The sequence below is a fragment of the Strongylocentrotus purpuratus genome, unplaced genomic scaffold, assembly GCF_000002235.5.
Source record: "Strongylocentrotus purpuratus isolate Spur 01 unplaced genomic scaffold, Spur_5.0 spur5_scaffold_7, whole genome shotgun sequence".
Taxonomy (NCBI): Eukaryota; Metazoa; Echinodermata; class Echinoidea; order Camarodonta; family Strongylocentrotidae; genus Strongylocentrotus; species Strongylocentrotus purpuratus.
The window spans coordinates 25,560,895-25,587,753 of record NW_022145613.1 but is presented as its reverse complement, the minus strand read 5'-3'; the positions used below and the strand labels follow the sequence as shown (position 1 = coordinate 25,587,753).

The 26,859-nt window shown below is 37.4% G+C and overlaps 2 protein-coding genes and 1 long non-coding RNA gene across 3 annotated transcripts; 1 reads left to right on the top strand and 2 right to left on the bottom strand.

The window, feature by feature from the left end:
- Positions 1-1,957: 1,957 nt before the first annotated feature.
- Positions 1,958-3,799, bottom strand: LOC115920036. The gene is made up of 3 exons (XR_004062134.1): positions 3,365-3,799; positions 2,892-3,012; positions 1,958-2,000 (listed from the first exon to the last, which is right to left on the bottom strand). It is a non-coding gene; the product is annotated as an uncharacterized LOC115920036 (long non-coding RNA).
- A 3,740-nt stretch (positions 3,800-7,539) lies between these two features.
- LOC115920043 lies at positions 7,540-8,876 on the bottom strand. Its single transcript, XM_030974929.1, has one exon. The coding sequence runs from the start codon at positions 8,721-8,723 to the stop codon at positions 7,590-7,592; it is 1,134 nt and encodes a 377-aa protein (XP_030830789.1). The 5' UTR covers positions 8,724-8,876; the 3' UTR covers positions 7,540-7,589.
- Positions 8,877-9,488: 612 nt separating this feature from the next.
- LOC100888461 (hyalin) lies at positions 9,489-26,489 on the top strand. The gene is made up of 12 exons (XM_030974496.1): positions 9,489-9,552; positions 11,747-12,001; positions 12,940-13,067; positions 15,355-15,481; positions 17,141-17,386; positions 17,768-18,016; positions 19,104-19,373; positions 19,864-19,964; positions 20,563-20,794; positions 22,200-22,336; positions 23,537-23,780; positions 26,354-26,489. Exons 1-12 carry the CDS (start codon positions 9,489-9,491, stop codon positions 26,452-26,454), a joined length of 2,154 nt encoding a protein of 717 aa, XP_030830356.1. The 3' UTR covers positions 26,455-26,489.
- Positions 26,490-26,859: the final 370 nt, after the last annotated feature.

Sequence of the window (26,859 nt, the reverse complement as noted above, 5' to 3'; positions counted from 1 at the left end):
ATTCTCTTTCATTTTTTTCCTTTCTTCTTTAACTCACAGAAATTCTCTATTCCCCCTTTTTTCCCCATTCTCTTTTTTTGTTGGTTCTTCTTGTGCTTTTTTTTTGGTTGGGGGGGGGGGGGGGCTACACGCCTGGCAAGAGGGATCCCATATTATGCACATTGCAAAATTGCGTGCCCCCCCCCTCCCCTTTCCCGGTAAAAAAAAACTTCCTTTAATATCATCCCCCTTTCTTTCTTTTCCCTTCTCATTATTCTCCTTTTCCCCCTTTTCTCTCCTCTCTTCCTTTTCCCCTCCCTTTTCTTCTCCCTCTTTTTTCTCTCTTCCCTTTTCTCTCTTTTCCCCCCTCCTTTTCTCCAAATCAATGCAATGTAATCAAAGCATTTCTTCACTTGTCATGTATTTTACTTTTTCAGAATGACTATGTTGTAAAATTGACTGATATCTGAATTATCTCATCGAATCAATTGTCACCATTTATTTAACAACTTTTTTCTACAACAGGATATATTCATACGGGTATACACAAGTTGTACATAATGTGACAGAAAAATTAAATTTGTTAAAGGCCAGTAATTTAACTTTATTACACTAAAAAATAGCAAAGAAAATACAACTTTTGCTATGGATTTTCTGTAAAGCAGCAGTAGTATTTATTATTCTGATTAAAAAAAAACAGTCCATTTCTACCATAACTGTAGCAGATAATATTCTTCTTGATCGATAAGAGTAAAAACTGGGTATAATCAAACAAACTAAATTACATAATATAGGAATTGTATGATGCATCACAAATGTTAGCTTAACATGTGGATAGATTAAAATGCTCTCACCTGTCTACCCATTGAAGGTCAAAGCTTTTCTGTTATTAACTAGTCTTTCGGTGTCATCACAAAATATCTTTAACAATTTACAGAAGGGTGCACACTGACAAATTATGTTAAATGGTGCGACTCAGTTGATTTACGGAAATACTGTATTGTTTGTAATAGACCCACCCCTTATTCTTCACTTGAAAGAACAAATGAAAGACAGTTTCTTTCAAATGGGTCCGCAGTTAAGTTTCCTATTCACAAATCATACAGTTATTAATTTATAATTAATGTCCGTGTTTTGATCAGCACGTGACCGAACGAAATTGAACTGAATTTTGGTGTACCTTTGGATGTTGTTATTTGTTAGTCTTAAAACACATGACTTGATATATATGACACAGAGACCTGTATATATCATATACTAAGACAGTAAAGGTTCTCTGAAGTGTTGGGAGCCCCACAAAACTAATTATGGCAAAATTTCCCCTAAATTGCATGAGTGAAAGAAGATATCATTTAAGTTTTAACACACATTTCTGCAAGAGTTTTCAGAAGAAATGTGTTCGAAGACAGATATTGATGACAGAATACAAAATTGTGGTTTACTGCATACAAAAGAAAACCTAAATTTGTCTCTTCAATCATATTTATCATGTTTATTATGAAAATCATTACAGAAGCGTCTGTTAAATGACATCCTCTTTCACATCATTAGACAATTTAAGTGAAACTTTGCCATGACATTTTTTGTGAATTTTGGTCTCCCAACACTTTAGAGGGGCTTTATTTAAGGAGGAGCTGCTGAATATACTTAATTTGGGAGGTAGCAAAATTCACCTCAAAACTTTGAATAAAATTATGGAAAAACATGATAAATAGCGCTCTTGTTGAGTTGAATTAAGGAGATCTATGGCTGTGGGTTTATTTGCTAGGGTATTGTGGATACTCCTTAACTCTTCTAAAATTGATTCGCTTATATGTACTTGCTTCTGTTCTATTAATTTGGCCTGTTGTATTCTCAGCAGCTCCTCCTGAATTTCTAATTGCCTGATCTGTGCAGGCCTTTGTGTTAAAATTTCACGCCACTGATCAGACTAAGTAGACCAAAGCTGAGGCTGAGGAGGCCGAGGCTGACAATCACTGAAAATTTTCATTAGACAAGCTCAGGTCCGTAGCCTCTGAATCCTGTTCACAAATAAACAACAATAAAAGTTAATTCATAAAACAAGAAAAATATGTATCTCAGATTTTGCAATTGCTATATCAATGAATATGAGTTAGCAACTGTGATTGTAATGAGTCACATTTTTACATTTTTAGCCTTCCTGAAAACCTTACAAAGTTAAACATTCCCACAATGTTGTATCTACTGGTAAGACCAAGTATGGGACCAAAATGTTAACTGCCTGTACATAACAACATGAAGACAACTAATGGCTTTCACAAGCAAAATAATTCGGACAAAAAAGATTGATGGATATTAGTCAAAGACCTTATTATTGAACATGCCATCCAGACCCATCCCACTTCAAAGCTATCATCACTTATAGTTCATGTCCCATACCACTTGCTACTGATACACATGTTACTTCTGGAAGTCTCCTGGGGGATAGGGTAACGGGAATACTCAGATTATTAAACTGTAAGAATGCATGATCAAAACTTTTCTACACACCACAGGTTTTCAAGTCACTTAAAATTTTGTTGTGTAGGCATCCTGCTCAATACGTCACATTTCTTTTTTTAAACGCAATTTAAAAAAAATACAAGTATAGTACCAGCAAACAAATCAGTCCAAGCGATCATGACCCGGCGTAAAACAGAAATTTTTAACACTTTTTCATTACCTTTGGGCACATTACAGCAAGAGTTGAAAAATATATCACTTTTCCTAAACAAATATTGTAGTGATGCAAGTACCCTAAATATGTCATTGATGACACGTCCAATACTGAATAAACTTAAAGGGGAAGTCCCCGTAATATTAAATTGGTTTTAATATAATCAGAAAAATTAGATAAAGAATTTGATGAAAGTTTGAGAAAACAAATAAGTTATGAATCTTTCAAAACTCACCTGTTCTTTGGGCTTTATACGCTTTGGCTTTCAAAGCCATGTCTCGCCATTTCTTTCTTAATGTATGCCATTCTCTCTCTTGGCCACCAGCTGCTCTGAATGTGTTGCTCTTTTCCAGGTTCTATGCATGAAAATAATGTGGAAGTAGACAGATTATATATTTAGGATTGGTTGCACTAAGGGTCTACATGGGTTGCCGTATTAATTACGATTAAAGCTTCAACTGGATAACTGTACTTTGTTTTAAATATGTGAATATTGTAGCCTTGGATTTTGCAGTAGTGGTGGCAAAGTTAAGTGTCAGGTTTTCAATTTTTCAACAGACTACCATACCCAGCGATTTCAAGACTGTTTTTTTTTCTTTTTTTTCCTTAGCCCTAACCCTTATTGGCCTTAACCTCGCCAGATGAACACACCCCCCTCCCTTTAATCTTCCTCCTTTTGGTGAATTTCTCTGTCACATCCATGCATACCTTTCTTTCACCTTTTCTTCTTTGCTGCTCCCCTTTCCTCCAGTTCCAAACGGTTCATGTTTCTAGTAACCACAAACTGCAGAAGCTCTTTAATTTCTATCCTTTGGAATTCCTTGCTTCTTTACCTCGGCGTTTCCTAAAATTTGAGGAAAATGCAAACTAGTTATTAGGTCATGAGGTCTAGCCTAGATCTATCATCTATTCTAACTATTTATGTTTCATGAATTGCCCATCAATTATAAAATCATGTTATTGCCCGTTTGTCTTTTGACTACCTACTATGTTTACCTTAGTTAGAGCGCTTTGGTTTTAATACTACTTTTATTAAATAAGCTGAATAAAACTTTGGTCAGTTGATCACTGCTATTTTTCCAAAACTCAGACATGAAACATGTTTTTTTTATTTTTTATAGAATCTATGTCCCAAAAGGTAAATTTTCTAAATGGAATAGGTCTAGACCTTCTAGATCTAGATCTAGACTAGATCTAGACTCTAGATCTAGGCCTAATCTTGAAGAAAAAAGAAAAAGAAATTGTAGACTAACTTAGGCCTAGAGTCTAGGCTAGACCAAAAGCTTCAGTCTCTAGATCTATATCGTCGGTTGTTCCACTGAGACTACGTCTGGCTCCACTAGATCTAGACCTCTATATCCGGAGGTCTAGTGGAACAACCGACGATATAGAGTCTAGAGACTGAAGCTTTTGGTCTAGGCCTAGGCTAGATCTAGAGAATCTACGTGAAAGCTTGAATGTAGCTGTGGGCCTGTGGCAACTATGAGTAGCATGGGCGTAAATCCTTACGCTATTGTTCCGGGGGGATGATCTATTCATTCACCCCCCCCCCCCTAGTCTAGTTCCATAGCAATGCTTAGTTAGGCCTAGGGTCTAGACTAGATCTAGAGGTCTATCTAGATCTAGATCTAGTGTCTTAGTGAGTAGTGTCTGAAATAATTACAGAAAAGGTCTAGCAGTCACACATCACAAGTCTAGATCTAACAGTTAGATCTAAGTCTAAGAAGATTAGATCTAGGTCTATCTAGGTCTAATACTACTAGTCGAAGACTCAGACTCAGAGTAAGATAAGATTTTAATAAGAATAGATCTAACAGTTAGATCATTTAGATCTCTATCTAGACTAGTCTAGACTAGGTCTAGATCTAGTATACTAGTCTAGGACTCTAGTACTAGTACTAGATCTACTAGTAGTAGGCCTAGAACTAGTTAGGTCTAGGCCTAGAGTCTATAGAATTAAGTTTGGTCGTGCATGATAAATAGCTTGATGTAATCCGCGATCCCAGACTAGACTGACAGCGGGCTCGCTACCGCCACCACACGCACGGTTCACTGCTGCCAATTAATCGGCTGCGATTCGTCGAGGTATCAAATACAACTTCCATCACAATCTTCCACTGCATACATTTTGCTTTCAATATTTTACTTCTAGTCTATGTTGTCTTAAGAAAAAGTTTAATAACATACCTAGGTCTACCTTCCCCATTTGGGCAAACCCGGACTTTAGTGCCCAGCTGAAAATCTCAGTTTATTATGGATTTAATATCAATAATATTAATTATGCTAATATATGCAAATATAAACATACCAAAACTTGATGATTTTTAATCATTTGACGTCATAAAAAGCAATTTTAAGCCAAAAATAGCAGCGAAGTAGGGGATCTCCTCTTTGCTTGATGCGAGATACTAGCGAACTGAAATAACCGAATAAAAACTATGGTGAACTAAAAAAAGAAAAGAAAAAATCAAACCACCTCTGAAATTACCTTTGAAATGTTTATTAATTTTTTCTTCCGATATGCGCACATGATAGGGGCAGGTTGGGATGGGATGGGGGGGGGGGGGTGCTCAATAGTCGCCAAATTTGGGGTAAAAGGGCAACTGGCCTTGGGGGGGGGGGCTAAATTTATTATTTACTTATTTTTCTTTGTAATAATTTTTCTAATTTTTTTCCGGGGTGGCTCTTTTCTTTATTCTGCTTCTTCTTTCTTTCTCACCAGATATGCACGAAACATTGGGGGTTTGAAGAGATGACACCCCCCCTTCCTGATGGGGGCGCCAAATTTAAGGGTTATTTTAATCTTTCTTTCTTTTTCTCTGCCCCCCCCCCGTCCCTTTCTCCCTTTCTCTTTAATAGGCATGCACGCATCGAGGGGGCGAGTGGGATGGGATGGGGGTGCTGAAAACTCGCCAAATTTGGGGTAAAAGGGCAACTGGCCTGGGGGGGGGGGGGGGGCTAAATTTATTATTTACTTTTATTTCTTTGTAATCATTTTTCTATTTTTTTTTCCGGGGGCTCTTTTCTTCATTCTGCTTCTTCTTTCTTTCTCACCAGATTTGCACGAAATATTGGGGGCTTGACGAAATGACAACCCCCTTTCCTGATGGGGGCGCCAAATTCAAGGGTTATTTTTTTTATTAATCTTTCTTTCTTTCTTTTCTCTGCCGCCCCCCTTTTCTCGCTTTCTCTTGAATAGACATGCACGCATCGAGGGGCGGGTGGGAGTCGGATGGGTGGTTTCTGGGAGCTTGATAGTTGCCAAATTTTGGGTAAAAGGGCGCACAATTGGTAATTATCCATTTTTTTAATTTGTTTATTCTCACATTTATTTATTTATTTTATTTGTTGGGGCGGGGGTATCGTTTCTTTGCCGTTTAATTCTGCTTCATCTCTCTCTCTCTCTCTCTCTCTCTCTCTTGAGACATGCCTGCAACATTTGGGGCCTAAGGAGATGAATCCTTCCCCCCAGCCCCCCCCCCCTGCCCCCTCCCTCGGAGCAAAAACCCCTCCCCCCCCCTTTATTAACGGAAGCGTTGTGGTGAAGAGGTTCGGACTCTCGTCTCTCGACTCGAGGGTCGGCGGTTCAAACCACATCCGTAGCGTTAATTTCCTACAGCAAGAAATCTGTCCACACTTTGCTGCACTCAACCCAGGTGAAGTAAACGGATACCAGCAGGAATTTATTCCTTGAATACTAAAGCGCCCACTTGGCAGCTATGCTATGGCGGGTAATGAATTAGTTTCGCGCCTCCGGATAGGTGCATAGAGAGATGGCGTGTTTAAATGCTATATTATTATTGTTGTTGTTGTTATTATTATTATTATTATTATTATCATTATTATTATTATTATTATTATTATTAATATTACTATTATTATTAGTCTCAAGAGGACACTTTCGTATAAAATGGAAATATAGTCATCATATTCAAATTGGAACAGTAGTTTTAAGGACAAGTTGGAACGTTTTGGCAAAAAGACAACATCAACTCCCCGTCATTGGCCAATTATTGCAATATAGGCAAAGTATCTGATCGAGGCTGTAACAAAAGTTCTGTTGTCCTAATGTCTATCAGTCTATGGTGGGTGGATTCATAGCTCTGTTGGTAGATCATTTAACTCAGAATGAAGTGATTCTTCATGGTGCAGGTTCCGACGTTACCCCCAGTTGGAGCGTTTTAACAGGACGAGTACGTACTTAAATATTACCACGACAATCTCAGGACAACCTCCACTTAAAGTGCTCTGAAAAAATACGGGCTCGATAGAGGGACAGGGAGGGGAGGGAAAAAAAGATATTTGGAAGAGAGAGAGAGAGAGATGTAGCACATCAGCGCTCACCAAATTTGTATTAAGCCCCTTCATAGTGCCTCCCCCTAAAGATGGATGAAAGGATTTCTCTCCATAAGAGGATAAATAAAATGAATAAAAGTGGTTCTTCGCAGAATTGGAAGAATCAATTATTACCATACTAAAAGAAGAGTCCCTAAAATAATTCACGTTTTTTTTTATATATATATATTTTCGGGACTGGTTCAAATTTCAATTCAATAAAGATTTAATTCAACACAGTTGTTTTTATTCAATTAAATTGCTCAAAGATAAACTTCCCTGGAAAAAAGAATGGATATTATATATTGGCAAAACTGATTGTTGCAGAATGCAGGGTGGTGTATATTTTCTGTTATTAGCATATTTATGTGGGTTTTTTTTTTTTTTGGGGGGGGGGGGGGCAACAAAGTGAAGTATGATTGAAAGGGTATAACTTTTTTCTTTTTCATAATGTGAGAATTGGCTACGTTGAAACAACGCATTACCGACACTACGACGGGGACGTTTCTCACTCAGTGTCATGTTTGGCGCTTAAAAGGGCCGTTGGGTTTGGGTTGGCGCTGAAAAGGGCCTTTGGGTTTAGAAGCACCTCAAAGTGCTACACTGGATAAATCTGGCGGATGGCATTCATAATCTCTCCGACCTTGTTAGGGCCAACATCGTTCCGCCACAGGAACTCGTCCAGATATGTGGGAAAGAGATCCCGTGTGGTGCCACACTGTCGCCTCAGCTTCCTCTTAGCGTGCATCCACTTCCCCTCTACGGTGTTTGTATGCAGCCAGGGGAGATCAGGATCCACAAAGTTGTCCTCGTGGACGACGACGTCGTGGAGGTAGACACCGTTGTTGAGATTCTCGAGATCTCTGTACGCCGCCCATCCATCGCTGATGATGTGGGTGCCGGGCAGACACCACTGTTGGATGATTGGTTCCAAGGTTGCTCGATTCCGCTGCTCGACAATTCTCATGAGAAAGCGGCCACTTTCTCTCTCCACCGCTCCAAATACCCAGTGGCCATCACGGATGGCTCCACGATGGTACTTCCGGTGGAAAAACTTGGATTCAACGATGATAGGGTTGCCGTCGTCATCGAATCCACCCAGTGGCCTCATGTTGACGATGATGGCTTCGCTGCAGACGTCTCTAAGGAAGTTCGCCCAGTTGGTGGCCGTCTTGTCATCGCAGCCGACCTCTGCCTGAATAAACTTCAGGGGAAGATCTGCGGCCCAAAGGTAGATAAACATTATGATCTTCTTTAAGTCCAGGTGGCTCTTAGAGAAGAAACTGCCTTGCCGGATACTCTTCCTTCGTCTGCAGGGTGGCGGACATCTCCAAACGAAGCCATCTATTGCTTCTGTTGCCTGCAGCCGGCCTCTCTCCTGGCAGACATCGCATGTCCAGCTGTTGCCAATCAACGCTCTCTCTGCCAAGAATTGAAGACAACCTTCAATGTTCACTAATTGTGGCACTAACTCCAGAAGTGTCAGGTTCTGCTGTAGAACCTGAGCGGCGTTCATCAGGCGGTTTGCCGGGACAATTTCGATGCGGTGTCTAATAGCGGGGGCAGCCATCTTATACCCCAAATTTGGCGAGTTTTCAGCACCCCCATCCCATCCCACTCGCCCCCTCGATGCGTGCATGCCTATTAAAGAGAAAGGGAGAAAGGGACGGGGGGGGGGGGGCAGAGAAAAAGAAAGAAAGATTAAAATAACCCTTAAATTTGGCGCCCCCATCAGGAAGGGGGGGGGGTGTCATCTCTTCAAACCCCCAATGTTTCGTGCATATCTGGTGAGAAAGAAAGAAGAAGCAGAATAAAGAAAAGAGCCACCCCGGAAAAAAATTAGAAAAATGATTACAAAGAAAAATAAGTAAATAATAAATTTAGCCCCCCCCCCCAAGGCCAGTTGCCCTTTTACCCCAAATTTGGCGACTATTGAGCACCCCCCCCCCCATCCCATCCCAACCTGCCCCTATCATGTGCGCATATCGGAAGAAAAAATTAATAAACATTTCAAAGGTAATTTCAGAGGTGGTTTGATTTTTTCTTTTCTTTTTTTAGTTCACCATAGTTTTTATTCGGTTATTTCAGTTCGCTAGTATCTCGCATCAAGCAAAGAGGAGATCCCCTACTTCGCTGCTATTTTTGGCTTAAAATTGCTTTTTATGACGTCAAATGATTAAAAATCATCAAGTTTTGGTATGTTTATATTTGCATATATTAGCATAATTAATATTATTGATATTAAATCCATAATAAACTGAGATTTTCAGCTGGGCACTAAAGTCCGGGTTTGCCCCCATTTGTATCCAACAGTAGACCTAGTCGAAATAATGTTAAACAATCACTTAAAGTGACAAAATTCAGCCCCCTTTCACTTTTTCGCCCCAGACGATGAAGACGAAAACTTACAGGAAAAAAATACTTTTATCTTCACACAAGGTCGAAGGTCACGAAATTCGGCTTCGTAGAATCAAAATCCAGACGTTTATTGTTGAAGATGCGCCGCACACAGGACTTAGTAAAGAACGGTTTAGTGAAACTGAGAAACCAACAGGACGTCAGTAAGACCCGTCTTAGTGTATGACGCGTCGCAGCGACACTAAGTCCTGTTACACTAAGTACTGTTTAGTGAGACAGGCCCCAGGTCATTTTGAAATAAGGACATTATAGAGGACACATGCAGAAACACAAAAAGCCTGTCATATGATGCAAAAAAATTGCTCACTTTTGCACCACTAATTTGTCAATAACAAATCGATATATGTTTGAAATCAGTGCAATTCATGACCCATTTAATGCAAAAGAAAAAAAGATTGAGGGTGCTCTTGTGGTAATAACGTTTTGTTTCAGCCAATGGCTATCAAGTTCCAACTGTATTCTAGATCTACCATCAAGTTTACAAATATGAATGTGAAAATGATTTTGTGAATCACGTTATTCATTTTCCTTTAGACCTGTTTTCTTGTACACCTTGCTCCAAACAGTGCTTTTTTAAACTTACATGTAACTTCATGTCGTAATCTATTTTTTAACGTAGTTTTGCATGATACTACCTACATTTCACGGTTTTCAAACATGACTCTACCGTGCGTTTGAAATGGCTGCCGAATAACAAATATATGATTCTGGGGGACAACCTTTATATCTATTGAAAGCTCATTAACTCAACTTTCATATGACACCAAAAAGTCCGAAAATAATTCATGCTTGGATGAGCACTGCTCACTTTTGTAAAGGGTATGAAAATTAGGTTGAGCAGGAATTAGCCTTCCAATTTGTGAGAGGTAAATCCTTTGGAGCTTACAAAATTGAGGGTGATATGATACATTAATGATTTGCTGAGTGAATTTCATGGTTTATCAAACTAAACTTGTATGCAAAAGTGAACAGGAAATGCATTTTTTTTTGTAGCATTTTTTATTGTAGCATTGTAACTTTCCCTGGTAGACTCAGTGGTGTGTTCATGGGAGTCAGGATGGGGTGATGGTACATGTTGTAAAATATATCAGTTTGTAACACGGTGGTGTATGCTATTGCTAGTGTGTGACTGTGTGCTACAAATACACAAGTATATTATAGACCAATATGATAAGATCAAGATCAGCATAAGTTTTATTCCTCTTAAAACATCAGTCATTAAATAAGTTATTCAAAGTTTGTAGAAAGTCCTATTGATGAAATGTCAATAGGCCGTATTCACGAAAACGAGCAATTGCTATTGCTATCTTTCCCGGTAGCTGATAATGGTCATATGAGATTCGGTGCTCCACTTTGACAAACTTTCAAGTGTATATCGCGTTTGTGCTACAGTGTTTACATTATGCACATCATAGACTTTCAAAATGTACCCTATATACACTGTAAACAAGTATTTTATCGAAGCCCAGATCACACCCTGAGCAAATATTTCTTGCACGTTTTCCCACCCTAAACAATATGTAATTTATCATTGATGTATAGATAATTTCTATACTCTAAACTACCCTTAAAGTTATCTGTACACGATCGTGGCATTTTTCCCGTTTAACAACTTAACAGTGGAATCGGCGTGCTTTTTGAACACTCAAATAGTGCTCCTTTTTATATCATCATCTTGTGTGTATGATGTTGTTATGAAGTATGTACCCTTTTAACGTAAGTGATGTGTGATTTAGTGATTTAAACCAGGAGGGGGTTGATTTTTTTTAAATTGTATAAAGTGCTCACTACCCCCACCCCGGCCACTCTCTCTACCCCCCTCCCAATGAGCGAAATATCGGTCGGCACGATTTTCACATTTCTGGGGGCAAACAAGAAAGCTCTCTACTCCCCCCCTCAAGTGGAAAATCCTGGATCCGCCACTGATTTAAACTCCATTTCTTCTTCAAAAATATGGTTGTTTTTGATACCGTAAATGAGATACGCACGTTTCGCCTCTAATAGCAATACAATTTTCCTCCGTATTTGCATTTGTTATTTTAGGATCTCATAATTTCTGGTACCTTTTATTCATAAATTGTATGATTTGAGATCAAGAGGCACTTATCATAGCACACATGCTTTTATTACAATCGTACTATACTAGTTCTGCATTTTGTAGATACTTAGATGAAAAGTTGAAGAGTTATCAATCACATTCCTATGTAATCAGTACAAGATATTAGATACTAGTGAACATTATATGGCAAATATGGAGTCATGCTGAGTCCAATAATTTGGGACAAGGGAGTGTGGAAATATGATTATAAGGTGACAATTTTTTTTTTATTTTTTTAGAGGATACTGAAGATCCGGAGCTTCAATGCCCATCCAATATCGACATTAGTGTGACCCAGGATATAACTGGCCAAGTGGTCACCTGGCCGACACCAAATGCAACTAACAGCTCCGGGGGTGTCACTGTCATCTCGTACCCGGAGTCTGGGGCAACATTCCAGGCATCAGTGTCTGGGCAAAATGACACAGTGACTGTCATGGCTGCCGATGCTTACGGAAACTCTTTTAATTGTACCTTCCTCGTAAATGTCCGATGTACGTATGATAATTACTTTAGGCTTCTGGTTACAGTCATATCGAAAGCATGCAACTCTCCATGCAACTTTCATTAATAACCCATAACTCACTTCAGGTACGTTTTCACAAATATGGATCAAGATCTCCCTTCTTTGTGCCATTTTAAGAAATGCAGCATGTGTATAATTTTTACTAGCCGGCCTTCAAAATGTTAATATGAACACTTGATTTGTTTCGATTGGTTTAGTACGCAAGTCCACTTTAGTATGAAATCATATTTTTGTATTTATTTGTTTGTGGCAGAAGGTTATTCCTCCTTCATCCAGTTCAACTTGTTAAATATATGTCGGCCTCTTATAAGGGTCACTTCCTTTCTGGCTACTACCTGCCAATCAACTTTTATATTGTTATACCAATCATATTATACATGTGTTCTATTTCTTTATGTAACAATGTATAGTTCTATAAATGTATTTTATGTATATTGTAGTTGCTTTGGTGAAATAAATTTGAAGGGAATTGAATATGTACGATTTCCCTTTAAAGGGATCCGGTAAGTATGTCTCAGATTCTGAAACAAAATTCCGGATTTAGCTCATGCTGCAATGATAATTATAAACCTTTAGGTCAGTCAGGAACCCTATGCATTTTACAATGCCTGTCTGAATATCAAGATATTTATGATTGGAATTACAAATTTTGAAAACCGTTTGCCAAACGATTTTCATAAAACTACAGTCTATTGGGGAAAACGAGTATGGTAAAACCGGTCACTCAAAGATTTTTACTTTTTTGAGGCACATTTTTTAAGGCTTTAATATTACACGATATCACAGACACTGATAACACGTAGGGCCGTGTATCTCAGATTTAACATTGTTAAACGATCCCTTTAAGGAATTGAAACCATGAATGTAGTCTCAATTTAAATTGATACCACTTCCCTCTCTGTTCAGATGATGTTCCACCAGTGCTGACTTGCCCCGATGTCAGTCAAGAAACAGCACCTGGTGAAAGCTTTGCCACAGTTACATGGCCAGATGTAGTTATTACTGATGACTATACTAGTGACTCAGCGCTAGTGGTAAGAAAATTTTTGGGAAAGTTTTGGGAAATTTTGGAAGTTGGGTAGATAGTGATTCTTTACAATTTTGATATATGTGGATGCTCCTGTGGATGTATTATAAGCACTAGAAAATTTAGCCCCTAAAACACTACTGCTTTCGAGAAAAATTGAATATAAAAATTTACCGGTGCTCCCGGTAAATTTTGATAAATTTCAAATAGCGCCTACGGCCGTACAATTGTAGCTGCGACCGTGAAAATTTCGGAATATGTAGTTGTGATATATAATTTCCAAACGATAATAGCTAATCGGTTCATTTTAGTCAAGAAACATTGTTTCAAAGCTTAATTAATATCTTGAACTTGAGAGGGAGCTATACAACAAATAGAGTTTATTATTTACAATTTCATAACTTGAGACTCGATTTCAACCGCGAAAACGATCAATGAATATTGTAGGATCGCATATGATTCCAATATATTCATTTGAACCAAATTCATGACCCCATACCAAAACTTTGTATTACCTTTAACACTAACCATGAACCTTTGTAGAATTGTCAAAAAGTTCTGAAATTTCTTCAAAGTAATTTTAGAAATCAACCGTCCGGAAAGCCTGCACATATTTATAACCTGTCCGGACACATGGATGAATGAGATACATAATGCCATATTTAGGAAATGCTATTTCAAGATGTTCTGTATTGTTTACCCTTTTCCAAACTTTTTGAGAGAACCCTAATAAAAAATAAAAAGTTTTGACAAATTTTAGGATATGACCCGAATAATATTGTCAGTTTGGAGCCAGAAGGACATTAATTCTTTGGAAAATGACTCACAGACATTTTTACATCTTACATCTAAAAGAAAATTTACATCTATAAATAATCAGCCTAAAGTTTATGTTGATCACACACATGTAGCAGATACAGATATCTCCACTTCCTCACAGTTCTTACCAGTGATACAATGAGAATGGGTACAGGTAAAGAGAATATTTCAGAGTATATATGCCCAGATAGAAAACTCTGGAGTATCAGGAAGGAGGTTTCAGATGAGGCGGCTTCTGTAATTGTCCATGCTCTAAAAACAACACGGTTAGACAGACGGTGGAAATGCTTTGCTTTCTGGAATAATGCAGCATCCTCGGAAGAAATTACAGACTGCTGAGAATGCAGCACGTATCTTTAAAGAGGTAGAAAGTCATTCGACCACAATAACCCCTAAACTGCCTTCCTGTAAAACAAAGAAAAGAATTACAAATCATGGAAAGCATGTACACGGACGTACCCTTTGTACCTGTCAGACATGCTGACCGCCCCCCTATCATCTTGAGCTCACGTGTGAACAGCAGGTAAGTATCTGCTTGAGAGTCTTCAAACCCATTCTTTGATAGGCAATAGACCATTCGCTTCTCTTGTGCTTTGGTTGTGGAACAGTCTTCCTCATTATTATCTATATAATGTTTCCAAGTGGTACAATAAATCAGTGTATTCAATATATTTAGCGCAGTACACGGATGACTGACCAATATTGTTTTCGTATTGCACATTCATCTGGGAACTTCAACTACCAACATCGATATCAATATTTTGTTATTTCTCTAGTCAGCCTGATAAAGATAATAATAATAATATTATATGGCTTTGTTTTCATGTGATACAAGAATATGTTGCCCTTGCTATGATAATATTGTACTTGTCTCCGACTCGGTCAATATTGTCATAGCTCGAGCAATATATTCTTGTATCACACGCACTCAAAGCCATGCAATATTATATAAATACCTCCGTTCTGCTGCTTTCTCCCAGAAGTCAGCTTAAAAAAATATTTTCCACATAACTAGCCACTACCTCAGTCTTTCCCAGGTGAATCATGGGCGCCATATTCATTTTTTCCTAATTTCGTCAGCGCCTTAGGGCCACTATAGATTTTGACGTTCTACAAATTCTTGGATTGGACTAAATTAGATTGGATTACGTCCAAATGATTTATAACTTAAAAGTCAGGTGTTACATTTTTATTTTTTGGTATTGCAGAACACAAACAAAATATCACATAGAAGTCAACGTATTAGCATTACACCATGTCAATGTATTGTTTCTTCTGCCCTGTTTATGTTATGCAGGGCCCCCATAGTATGACAAGGCTACTCTGTTGAAATAATACCAAATAAATAAATAAAGGACGGAATTTAAGTTGTTTGGTTTTTTTTTGGTTTTCTTATTGCAGAAACAGCAACATACCAGGGAAATATTACTTGAAAGCAAATGTAACGTTTTGTTATTATTATTCTCGTACTGCAGATCACCAGGTCCCACGGGTCAATGATTGCCAACTTGCAGTACGATGCCGACCCGGTAATCGTCACCATAACAGCACAAGATGAGCTGGGTAACATAGGGAGATGCACATTCACTGTTGATGTTGTAGGTGAGTGGGAAGGAGTTGGTGCAATCCATAGATGTATTTACGAGATTGGGTTAAGCTTTGCCCCCTTTGACGGAATCTCTTTGATTGAATTGAATTCAAGTAAATTTTAACTGACTTGAATTGAACTGATATGGATTGAATGAAGATTTGATTTGAATTGAATTGAAATGTATTGAACTGATTTGAATGTAAGTGAATTCCCCCTCTTGAAAACGCCTGTGTAATCATTGTTAATCAAAGTTGCTTGTTGTGTATATGATTATAACTATAATCTCTCTATCGTACAATTTGCTGGATTAGGTCTAATGCTGCTGTGATACCTGTTACTTTGTATATGAAATGAGTAGAATGGGTTAAATTCATAAACTAGAAATCGCTTGTTTTGGTGACAGCTCCAAATCAAACACATGCTAAAGTTGTGAATAATAGCTTTATCCACCCATATTGACATGTGTGATAATAAGGTCCATGAAGTCACTGAAAGGCCAATTCCACTCCAAAAACAACTTGTCTTCAATAGAAGCAGGAAAATCAGACAAACCAATCTAAAAAAGTTTGAGTAAAATCGGATAACTAATAAGGAAGAAATGAATTTTTGATAAAGTATGCAATAAACTAAGAAACAATGGTAATCACTACACAAATTGCCAATTTGGTTATCAGTTTGTGACGTCATTGCATCACTATTTATCAATTGCTTTCTAAATTTGCAACCAGAGTTAATTTCCCGTTTTATCCCTCTAAACTCGATTTATCCATGCATTTGCCTATTATATGATTTGTATAATATTGCGTGCATGACATTTCACAAAATCATTTATGAACTTTGAAGAATTTATACTTTTTTCTGAATATTGTATATTCATAATTCACATATTTCATGATTTAACTGAAACAAATAACTCTTTCGTAGTGCATCCACACACACAAGAAAATACTACATGTGCTATTAATATAACTTGGACGCTGGTGTGAGGAAATAAGATTCTTAGGGGGAAAATGGACAATTCATATATTCAATATAAAGAACAAAATTAGTGAATAGTGAGGCGATGACGTCACAGACTCATGAGTGAGTTGCCAATTTGCCTTGTGATTTTCAAAGTTGTTCATGTCATTAAAAACTTTCTTATTATTTATCAGATTTTGCTCTAATTTTTTTGGATTGGTTTGTCTGATTTTTCTGCTTTTATTGAAAGTAAATTATTTTTGGAGTTGAATTGGCCTTTAAGAATCAAAAGTCTTTGTTTATTTATCCACATTTTATTTCATTTATTTCTGCATGGCTTGTTACATTACGTAGTATGATCTAGATGAGACTTAATAGCAGTAGACTTAAATAGGCAATTGCAATCATAATACATTTACGGTAATACTGCATTGAGAAACACAAGGAGGTGTGACATGTATTAGCCTATAAGGCTTGAGGCATTTGGTGATTAGAAGTGAAGGAAAAGCCTAGCTACATGTGCACGAGGGGAGCTTGCATGAAATGAAGTAGACTTATGTTTGATGATAAAAGCATAGTCTTCATACACAAGAAAGCAATTGGTTGTCACTTGAAAACATTTTCTTAGCTTTTCTATCAAGTGCTAATTAAGCTCTGTTTAGTTAGCTAAACGAATTTGGCCCAATTTGATACAACCTTGTTTTACACAGACACGGAGAAACCAGTGTGGTCAGCGTGTCCCGCGAATGTTACTGAAATGGCCGAATTAGGAACTAAATCCAAAGTTGTACGTTGGGGACTACCTTCTGTTAGTGATAACTCAGGCAAGGATCCCATCGGGACTAACAACCCTCCTGCCTCTCAGCTCTTCTCGGGAGGTACTTGGCATATGGTCTATACAGCTACTGATGACTCCGGTAATACTGGAACATGCGAGTTCTACGTCACTGTGATTGGTATATACTTATATTTTGTTCAATTTCAATCTATTAAACATTCATTAAAAAAAAACAGTCGATGTGCACGATATAATTAAAATAGGCAAAGATCCCCAGATTACAGTAAATTTAATAAAATTGTGTGCATGGCCATGCCCAAAGCCTGCTCTTGATTTCTGAAATGAGCAGAAGAAGACAGACTACAATAAATAATACACAAATAACATATTGTAAACAAACAATATTTTGTACATTCCATTAGGCCGCATTGTCTATGTCATAGAGTTGGAAATTCATGTCAACAGATTTTTGTGATTCAATCGTATATGGATGCTATTTTGGATATTCCTTTCAATTTAGGACATTGATCTTTCCATTCAATATTTTCCATTATTCTAGTCGACGATGATGTGCCTGAATTCACCAACTGTCCGACGAGTCAAGTGAGATTTAACTCGGACGCGAACACCAACTCAGCCGTAGTCGACTGGGGTGATATCACTGCTACAGACAACTCTGGGACCCCCACCATTACATCCAACTATGCTAGGAATCAGCGTCTTGACATCGGATCATACGACTTGGTGTACCAAGCTCGAGATATCCATGGCAATGTAGCATTCTGCAGATTCAACGTCTTAGTGATTGGTGAGTAGTTCAGCCATAGCGGGTCAGAGAGTTTTCTGCAGCTCTAAATAATCAGCTTTTCCTCCTAGTGAAAGTGGCAGCAATCTTTGTGTTGTTTTAATTCTTTTATTTTTTGTTTTTAAATGTATAATAAATGAAACCGTGGGAAGGAAAATGACTACAAATCAAAAAGAAATTACAAATTTTTACACGAAAATTAGTGATTTCAAATTTCTCTGTACGGTGCCAATTTAGAGGCTTCAATGATTATTTTTCGATTAAATCACCCTTGTTAAAAATGATACAATATAATGCAACCGAAAAGTTTTCTCGTGATTTTTACACATTTTGCACATGTACAAGTTGTAATTCAGAACATTCAGGATCAAATGACAAAATCAAAATGCCACTGAAAGGTTACACTAAACTGCTCTGGGTTCAAGGGGAAAGTTATAGCCCCAGCTTCCTTGTCATGGATGAAGAATCCTGCCCAATAATTTAATGTGTTCCAATGAAAAATGACTGCCTGTCTATTTCTACCTGAAGTATATACACAGGTTCTCCTTTCTACACTTTATTCCGATGAAATAGAATTTAACAATCAATCAATGACCTGAAAAACATGAGCAATTGTTTGGATAACGATTGTTGCTGGCTGGTCGGTCGTTCGTGTAACGATGCTGAATAAACTTTGCAGTTTTCAAGCACCTTGCTCAGATTTACAAAAGGATGTCTGATATAGTATGTATTTGGCCTCTTGAAGCATGCCCAATATCTAAAGATGTATATTGCCCAAATGATTGATGGTGAAACATGTACAAAAGCCCCCTCTCTTGGAAATACGAACATTGGGCTTTACGTACAGCAGACGGTCTTTAAGTATGGGTTGTCGAACACTGTTCAAAGAAGTCGACAAAAATGTCCTTATTTTTTTGATAGATGAGCTGTATGTATTGGTAGATCTATGATAAAGCAGGTTGCACTGTGTGGTGACACCCCCTCCCTCTCTCTCTCTCTCTCTCTCTCGCGCGCGCTCTTTCTCTCGATCTCGATCTCTCTCTCTTTCTCTATCTCTCTCTCTCTCTCTCTATTTTTTTCTCTCTTTCAGATACTGAGGCCCCAGGATTTGTTGCCTGCCCCGATTCGTTCAGTGTATTCATTCTCGGCTCACAGCCTTCGGTCAGAGTCTCGTGGACGGAACCAACGTTCATGGACAACTCCATACAGGGTACCGTCACAGCAATGCCATCACCCGGCAGTAGTCCACCAGGATCACAATTGGCTCCTGGCGAACATCTCATTGAATACATGGCAATGGATGCCCAAGGAAACACTGCCTCCACCTGCTCATTCACTGTCAATGTCATAGTTCAGACAGGTACTCACTTTCTTTATCTTTTGTCTGTGTTCTTCGTCCTACTGCCATCATTAAAATAATTAGGGTCAATATGATAATAACATTAATTATAATAATGTTAGTATGATAAGACGATAAAAGTATGATAATGAAAGTACATTTTCAAAAGACAAGGGGCTTGATGCTTCCCCCCGTGCTCAGATTTAGGACAAAATATCATGAAAGTGGAATAGAATTTTACGCGTGTATATAAGTACTAGTAATCGCATAACTTTTCAGGTAGGAGATATGCTTGAGCCCCCATCATTTTTCAGGGTTAACCTTTAACTGAGCCACATTTATTGATCTGACGTTTTCATTGTGATTATGAATTTACTAGTCAAACAGAAGATAAGGCAGCTCAATGACAATGGCTTAACACAATCACACACAGTGTTGTCAAGTTTATTCTTCTTTCGATATTGGAAATTCTGTAAACAGATGTATAAATCTCTTTATTTCTGTTTTACAGATACCATTGAACTGGATGGTGAACTCCTGCTTGACATCGTGCATGGAATCGATGGCCAATTCACCCCTACGATAGCTCGTCTACAAAGCCTGCGGGACGACGTAAGCTGAAAATTTATGTCGTTATATTTATATCATGATCGTAAGATGTGATAGGAATTAGAGGGTAATGACTGGGAGGGCATGGTAAGGTAGTCGTTACATAGGAGAGAGGAATATAGAGGAAACAATTCAACATTTGTTTAACCATTATTCATGAATGGAATAAAAAATTTAAAAGGATGAAAATTTAAGAGTGACAGATAATTATCAGAAGAATTAGTTTGAATTAAACAATCATTTAAAACATGTGAGAATGGATAGAGAAAATAGAATGAAACACACTATGTAGCATGATCAAATAATCATCGAGATGAGAGGGGTAGATTTGAATGCAATATTTCTAAGAGGACGAAAGTTTTATAGAGTGACAGATAGTTATCAAAAGCACAAGTAGTAGTATAGATTTGAAAAAGCTCTGTGACATGTTGTGATAGAGAAATGGGAAAAGATAAAGACACATTATTGAAAGGACAGAAGGAAATACTGAGAAAGAAATATTCGGAAGAAGAGAGTAATCACTGACCTTTCAGAAGTACGAGTAGTTCATATTTGTTGATCTAAACGTCTACAACCATTTCTTCAATCTCTTTCCCTACAGCTCGACGATCTCTTTAGAATCTCCTCTAGCTTAGCTCCAAATTTTGTGGGAATAGAAATGCCTGCATCAATTTTTGATGCGTCCAGTAACTTCAAGATCCAGTTCCGTCTTCATTTTAGTAATCCGTCGTACTACAATGAAGAAGAAATTAAGCAAGCATTTTACTCGGCTCTTACTGACAATCTTAATTTTGCCACCACCAATACGATTGTACCTGAGTCATTCAATTTAGGTAATTTTATTTATGTATTTACATTTATGTAGGTACATTTACTATTATAGCTTTTTCATGTTATTTATCATTAAAGTATTTAAAGGAAAATACAAAAATATTTGCAGAGGTTGCTTTGCTACCCAAATATAAGAAGCTGGTTGTCTGATTGTAGACAATTACAAAATAAGCAGAGAAAGGAGAGCTGTATACCACCCAAACACATCCCCACCCCTCCACCTCGTATACCTGATAATGTATCATCTATCCTTAATTACTCAATACTTGGTTAAGCCTTCAAGATGAGTGGCCTGTCGCATGAAGTTTAGTTACAGGTATTATGGGGTCTTTTCTAATGCAATGGTAAATGCTTACTGTACTATGGAATGACATTAAAATAAAAAAAACTATCAAACCAATAAACCAAGCGAGTATCATAAGGTAGAAGGTATTTTCTTTTAATGTGGTCGTTTGTTTAACTGCAGGAATCCCTAAGTTTAAGTAATTGGGGATGAGGGCGTTTTTAGGTTCTTTTGCCACATGTTAATTCGATAGTCAAATTATGTGATATCCAAACGCCCTCTAGCACACATCAAATGCTCCTCTAACTACTTATGCATTGTGGGGATTCGACTGACGCTCAACTGTCTTATTAGAAGGGTAATTGCTTTTTAAATCTGTGGGTTTAAATTTTTAAAAATACTTAAAAATTGATTACGCTTTCCTTAGGACAAGTGGAAGGCTGTGCACAGGGGTGGATCCAGGATTTTTTTTGCAAAAGAGGGGGCACAGTATTCCTGAATTGTGCTGACAAGCACACAAAAAAGTGTGGTCTTCACCTCAAAAACGGGAAGAGGGGACACACATTTTCGACTTGTTTACTTAAGGTATTCCACAGGGTTTTAGGGGGTAGAGGCAGTCTTAGCCCCTGCCCCCTTGAATCTGCCAGTGACCTTTCCAAAGATTGTGATCTATGTAAAAAAAATAGTTTTTATAATTTTCATAGATGAATTGAGGTTCATTACATCAACATTTTATAATCGAGTCTGGATAAAAATGACAATTGCCAGTGTTTGACTGATATCCCCTTTCTAAGTTGCGTTGATGATCTACTTCGATTTCTCGAATTAGAGTAGATTTCCATAAACCATGCAGTAATCGTGGGACTGTTAAAGGGAAATTACAACCTTGATTGCAAACGTCTCAGAGAGTATCCCAAAATCAGAGAAGTAGACTGGTGAAAGTTTGAATGAAATCCGACGAAATATGAGCTAATCATGAATTATTTTAAAGTTATAAGCACTATATGTATAAGCTCTTAAAAAAAAAATTCACTGCAGCACCCTGAATGTGAACATGCCTTATAGGCTTGTTGAGTGACGTCATTCCATTTTACTTCATGATTTAACTCTGTGAATTGTTTTAGGTGTAAGGGAATTCCGCGGCCAGATTACCCTGAGGCGAATTGTATCTTCACCAACAACTGAGGTGGACTTTGTTACCTGTTGCGGAGATCCAACAAGTACTCAATATCTTGCTTTGGAAGCAAGAATTCATGAAAACGTAAGTTCTACCTTCAATAAGGTTTAACTTCTTTAAATATATACTGTACAATTGCCAATAACAGCCATTCAGGTGTCAACAAGGTTGTGTGGAAAGCTGGGTACACCTGCAGTGCTTGTAAGGAGAGTCCCAAAAAGGCCAATCATATTGGTTTGCTGCTGCTCAGAAGAAGTTATGTATCACTATTAAATCTGGTGGGGACAAAAATATGTAAACATTTCTAATGAAACCTGTGCAGCACGCAATATAATAGTGTGGAAATATACACTTACATGAGAGAAAGGCAACGTTGCATGACACAACAAATCAGCTAGATATAAAATAAGGTCTGACTCTACCAGAAGAAAAGTAACAAATAAAATAATAAAAAAGTAAACAGCACCAGGTGTTAAACCACCGTACGTGTACACATATTGGAGAGTTGAATAGAAACAATATATTTTTTGATAGGATAATAGTAAAAAGCATATATCTTTTCTGTTGAAAACATTTTAAAACATATTTAAAAACTTGTTATTATTCTTAAACCATTATTTATATACATATCTATCCTAATCACTCTGAGGTTGACTACAATAATTATGAAACGTTGTACACTTGATCTTAAATTAATTTATTTTATAATATGTAATAATTTGATTATAGCATATTGTTAATCAAATATTTATGATTCAGATTCTACAGTTTCTATGACTTTGTGTACGTTATTTGTACCATTATTATCTATCTAATTATATTTTTATTTATATTTGAAATCAAATCATAAGTTTTGTTTGTAGTAAAGAAATAGTTAAATAATTTAGATTTACTTATTTAATTTCTTAACTTTACTCCAACGTTGTAATCACACTGAAGGATTAGGCTGATGTGGACATTGTTGTGTTGCTTTTAACATATCATCTTAAATGCCCCGGTCTTATAATATAGGACTATGCATGGGCAGGAAGATGGTATTTGATTCGGAGGGGTCCAATAAATTATAGACTTATTCCCGTTTTCTTTCACAATCCAAAACCGACGCTTGGTTTAGGCTTTTGTTCAAGATCGTGTTTAACAAAGGAAGTTGGTGTGAGTTCTAAGTTTTCCTCTTGTAAAACACGATTTTTGACCGAGGGTCAGGTTTAAATGAAATAGTAGATTGTGGTCCTTTCATGAATTTGTTTTGTAATCATGTCTGTGTGTTCACGATTCTTTTCATAGCTGTGGTCAACCTTTAGGGGCTTGGGGAACTTCAGGATGGTAAAGTCACTTCGGTTTAGATCCGGCAGCGTCGTTGTACCATTCACAGTAACACTTAGTGATGGTTCAACGGCAACCACCCAACATGCTGATACTTTCTTTGCCAATGCCATTGATGGGTCTTCCCTGGAGTGGATGCCGGGTGGAGTGTCATCAGAGCTTTTTCTTGAAACCGTTTCACCACCCAATGTACTTCCAATCACAGGTAAGATGATATTGGTTGATGTTCCTTATACAGTGAAACATGTGTATGAAGACGACTCGAGTGAAACATAAATTAAGTGCTCCAAGATTTGCTTTGCCGACAATTACTCTAGCTTGGCTTTTTTATGTCAGCAGTATGCGGTTAAGGTTTATGTTGCAATGTGGTATTAGGTTAGGTTTAGGGTAAGGGTTAGGATTACATTGGGTCAAGGGTTGAAGTTAGAACATCGGTTGGTGTATAGGAAATTATGCTGGAGCAATTGTCGCAAGAGCAAGTTTGTCGTAGGAGCAAGTACGTTTGTGGTAAAACCAAATAAAAAGGGGATCTTTTGTACAACATCTGCTCCATGCAGTGACGATTACTCTGTGGTTGATTTCTATCTCTAACCACTTCTTCAAACTTCAAACTGGCTCTAAATAATATAAATAATCCTAACCTATATCATACATGTAAAAACCTACTTGAAGACTGATCCCAACACCAACCCCTATGCTACATGTAAAAACCCTATGTGAAGATTGATCCTATCCCTACAGTGTATCATAAACGAAATCAATCTTTGAGGGAATGTTGTGGGAACATGTACTGTTTGGGCAATCTTTATAACTATATAGTAGAACTCTTGTCCATGGTCTCATAAAGGTTAATTCTGTATACAAGGGCCTTGTTTCATAACACTTCCCATCAATATCATGTTTTATAAGTCTATGACAACTTTGCTCTCACCCAATCAAGTGCAGAGGTTTCAGTAGCTTATAACAGTTATTATGACGCCTTATTAATGACAGATTTTATTAAATAGAGTCCAGGGAGTCGCTGTAGCAGGTTGACTCTACAATGATGGGTATGCATGAAAAGTGCTTCTCTAAATGTTATGTAAAGGGACTTGGTAACATTGTAAACATGAGAGAAATTGGTGCTAAGGCAGTGCTATCAATGCTAGATATACAATTAAAGATAATCTGAAAGTTTGAGTGAAAACAGATAATTATTAACAATAAAAGTTGGTACTGAAAACTGATCTGATCGATACCTTAATTCTCCCAACTATATTATTACAATTTGATTACATTTTAGGTGAATGTAAATCGTCACAAAGCAATGAATTGGCTCTATATACCATCCCAAACATTTAAATGTTGACAGATTTTTTAAAAGCCTATTTTTTGTCTTCTTTTTTATTTGAAAAACAGTTGGGAAAATTCAAAAATGGTTGGCAGAATTTACTGTTAATCACTGTAAGAGGGTGTTGCACAGTGACACCTTCTTAGAAAACCATTAATATCCTTGTGGTTTGAGAATTTTTTCAGGACTTTTTTCCTGTTAGAGGGTTAGTACAGTAAAAGGAATATAATAAGTGACATTTCATACAAAAAATACGCAGTTTTGTAATCGACCTTCAACAATGTTACCGGGTCACTTTAAAGAGGCATAATAGTGCAAGCTCTCATTGGGAATTTAACACCGTTCGGGTGTTTACCCAATAACAGGTGTTGTCAATCACCGGGAGTGGCATTAATTTGTATGACCACCAGACGTTACATGATGTTCTGCATTTTCCACCAATAGCCCCATGGTCAAAAGTAATCATTTTACATTTCCCTCACCCGAAGGCTCTCAGAGAGACTAACCCCGTGTCCACACACAACAAATTCATCGTATAACTATCCCGAAAGCGTACGTTTTGGGATAGTTATACGATGCAATTGTGTATGTGTACGCTTACTAACGATACGGTATAACGAAACGTCGTATAACAAAACGCGGGTCTGTGCATCGTTTCGAACTAGAACTCGATAAAGAATCATGGAATGTGTTGTGTGTGGATGTAACTAGTATAACTGGTCAGACTAAAACGGTATAACTGGACGGGGCTTAACGTGACCGCGCGCGAAAGGAGACCTGACCTCTCGGTTCCGCTTCCGTTTCACGACCGCAGTAGCAAACTGCACACCTATATGACGTTTTGCTGTAGAGTTTCGGGATTACTTTCTTATGTGTATGGACGCCCTGGAGTTTATACGATGATCCTTTATACGACAATTCTTTATAGAGTTTAAGGTTAAAAAATTAGTGTGTGGACACGTTATGAGGGGTATTTCTTGATGGGACCACAAGTTTGCTGTTCGCGAGACATGTACACCCAGTGTTTCCACTGAGTCTGGCGTCAGTGAATTATGACCTACTGCACTTGGAAACTGACTACCTTGTCCATTTAATATTATATATACTGAAAAGCCCACGAGGGAATTCTCGTTTTCTTTATAGCCTGGTCGATTTAAATATATAGCATCGAGAGCAAGATATCTTTGCTTTTTGTTTCTTGTACATGTACTATAATTTTGTGTATTTAAAGATTTACAGGGTTTTTCACATTACTCCCCCCCCCCCAAAAAAAAGAAGTAAAATGTGTGATATCCTTTCTTCTCTATAACCTGGTATATTGTATTAGTGTATCTCTCTCTCCACTTCTCTACAGTTATCCATATTTCGTAATCAATCGCTCATTAACTGTCTAATTTCTCTTGTTGGACACTGTAATCAATCTCTTTCTCTTCTTTTTTTTCCCTCAGAGGTTTGCCCTTCTTCATTCGAATGTTTATCAAATGGAGGAACATGTACTGTCAATTATTATAATGATGTATTTGACCACGTATGCAGGTATGATTGTTAAACCAACAACAGTTTTGTGTGCCTATAAGGGGGAAATCCACCAAGACATTTTAATAGAATCAAAAAATGAGAGGACAGTTTAAGAAAATTTCAAAAAAAAAAGAAGAAAGTTTGAATTTTTGAATTGTTGCAATCAATCAATCGAAAATTGACAACACTGTGACGTATCTTACAAGCTTCCTTCCCATTCGCTATGTACTAACAAAATAATTCAAATTATTTTTTTCCCTCAGGAAATTTTCAGAAATACATGCACCCTAAATATAATCATTGCAAATATATGTTTTCATTAATCCCCTGTATGGAAACAAATCTATTCCGTCAACAATAGCAAAGAAATTTAAAAATCTATGCAATGTTATTTAAATTACTTTTTGCCTTCCAAGAATACAACCATTTTTGTACA

Bases quoted from the DNA above. Each gene is read 5' to 3' on its own strand.
- LOC115920043 (XM_030974929.1), bottom strand. From the start codon at position 8,723: ATGGGGGCGCCAAATTTAAGGGTTATTTTAATCTTTCTTTCTTTTTCT.
- LOC100888461 (XM_030974496.1), top strand. From the start codon at position 9,489: ATGCGCCGCACACAGGACTTAGTAAAGAACGGTTTAGTGAAACTGAGA. The intron at 15,482-17,140 runs GTGAGTGGGAAG...TGTTTTACACAG, and splicing joins ATTCACTGTTGATGTTGTAG to ACACGGAGAAACCAGTGTGG. The intron at 22,337-23,536 runs GTAAGTTCTACC...TTCTTTTCATAG, and splicing joins AAGCAAGAATTCATGAAAAC to CTGTGGTCAACCTTTAGGGG.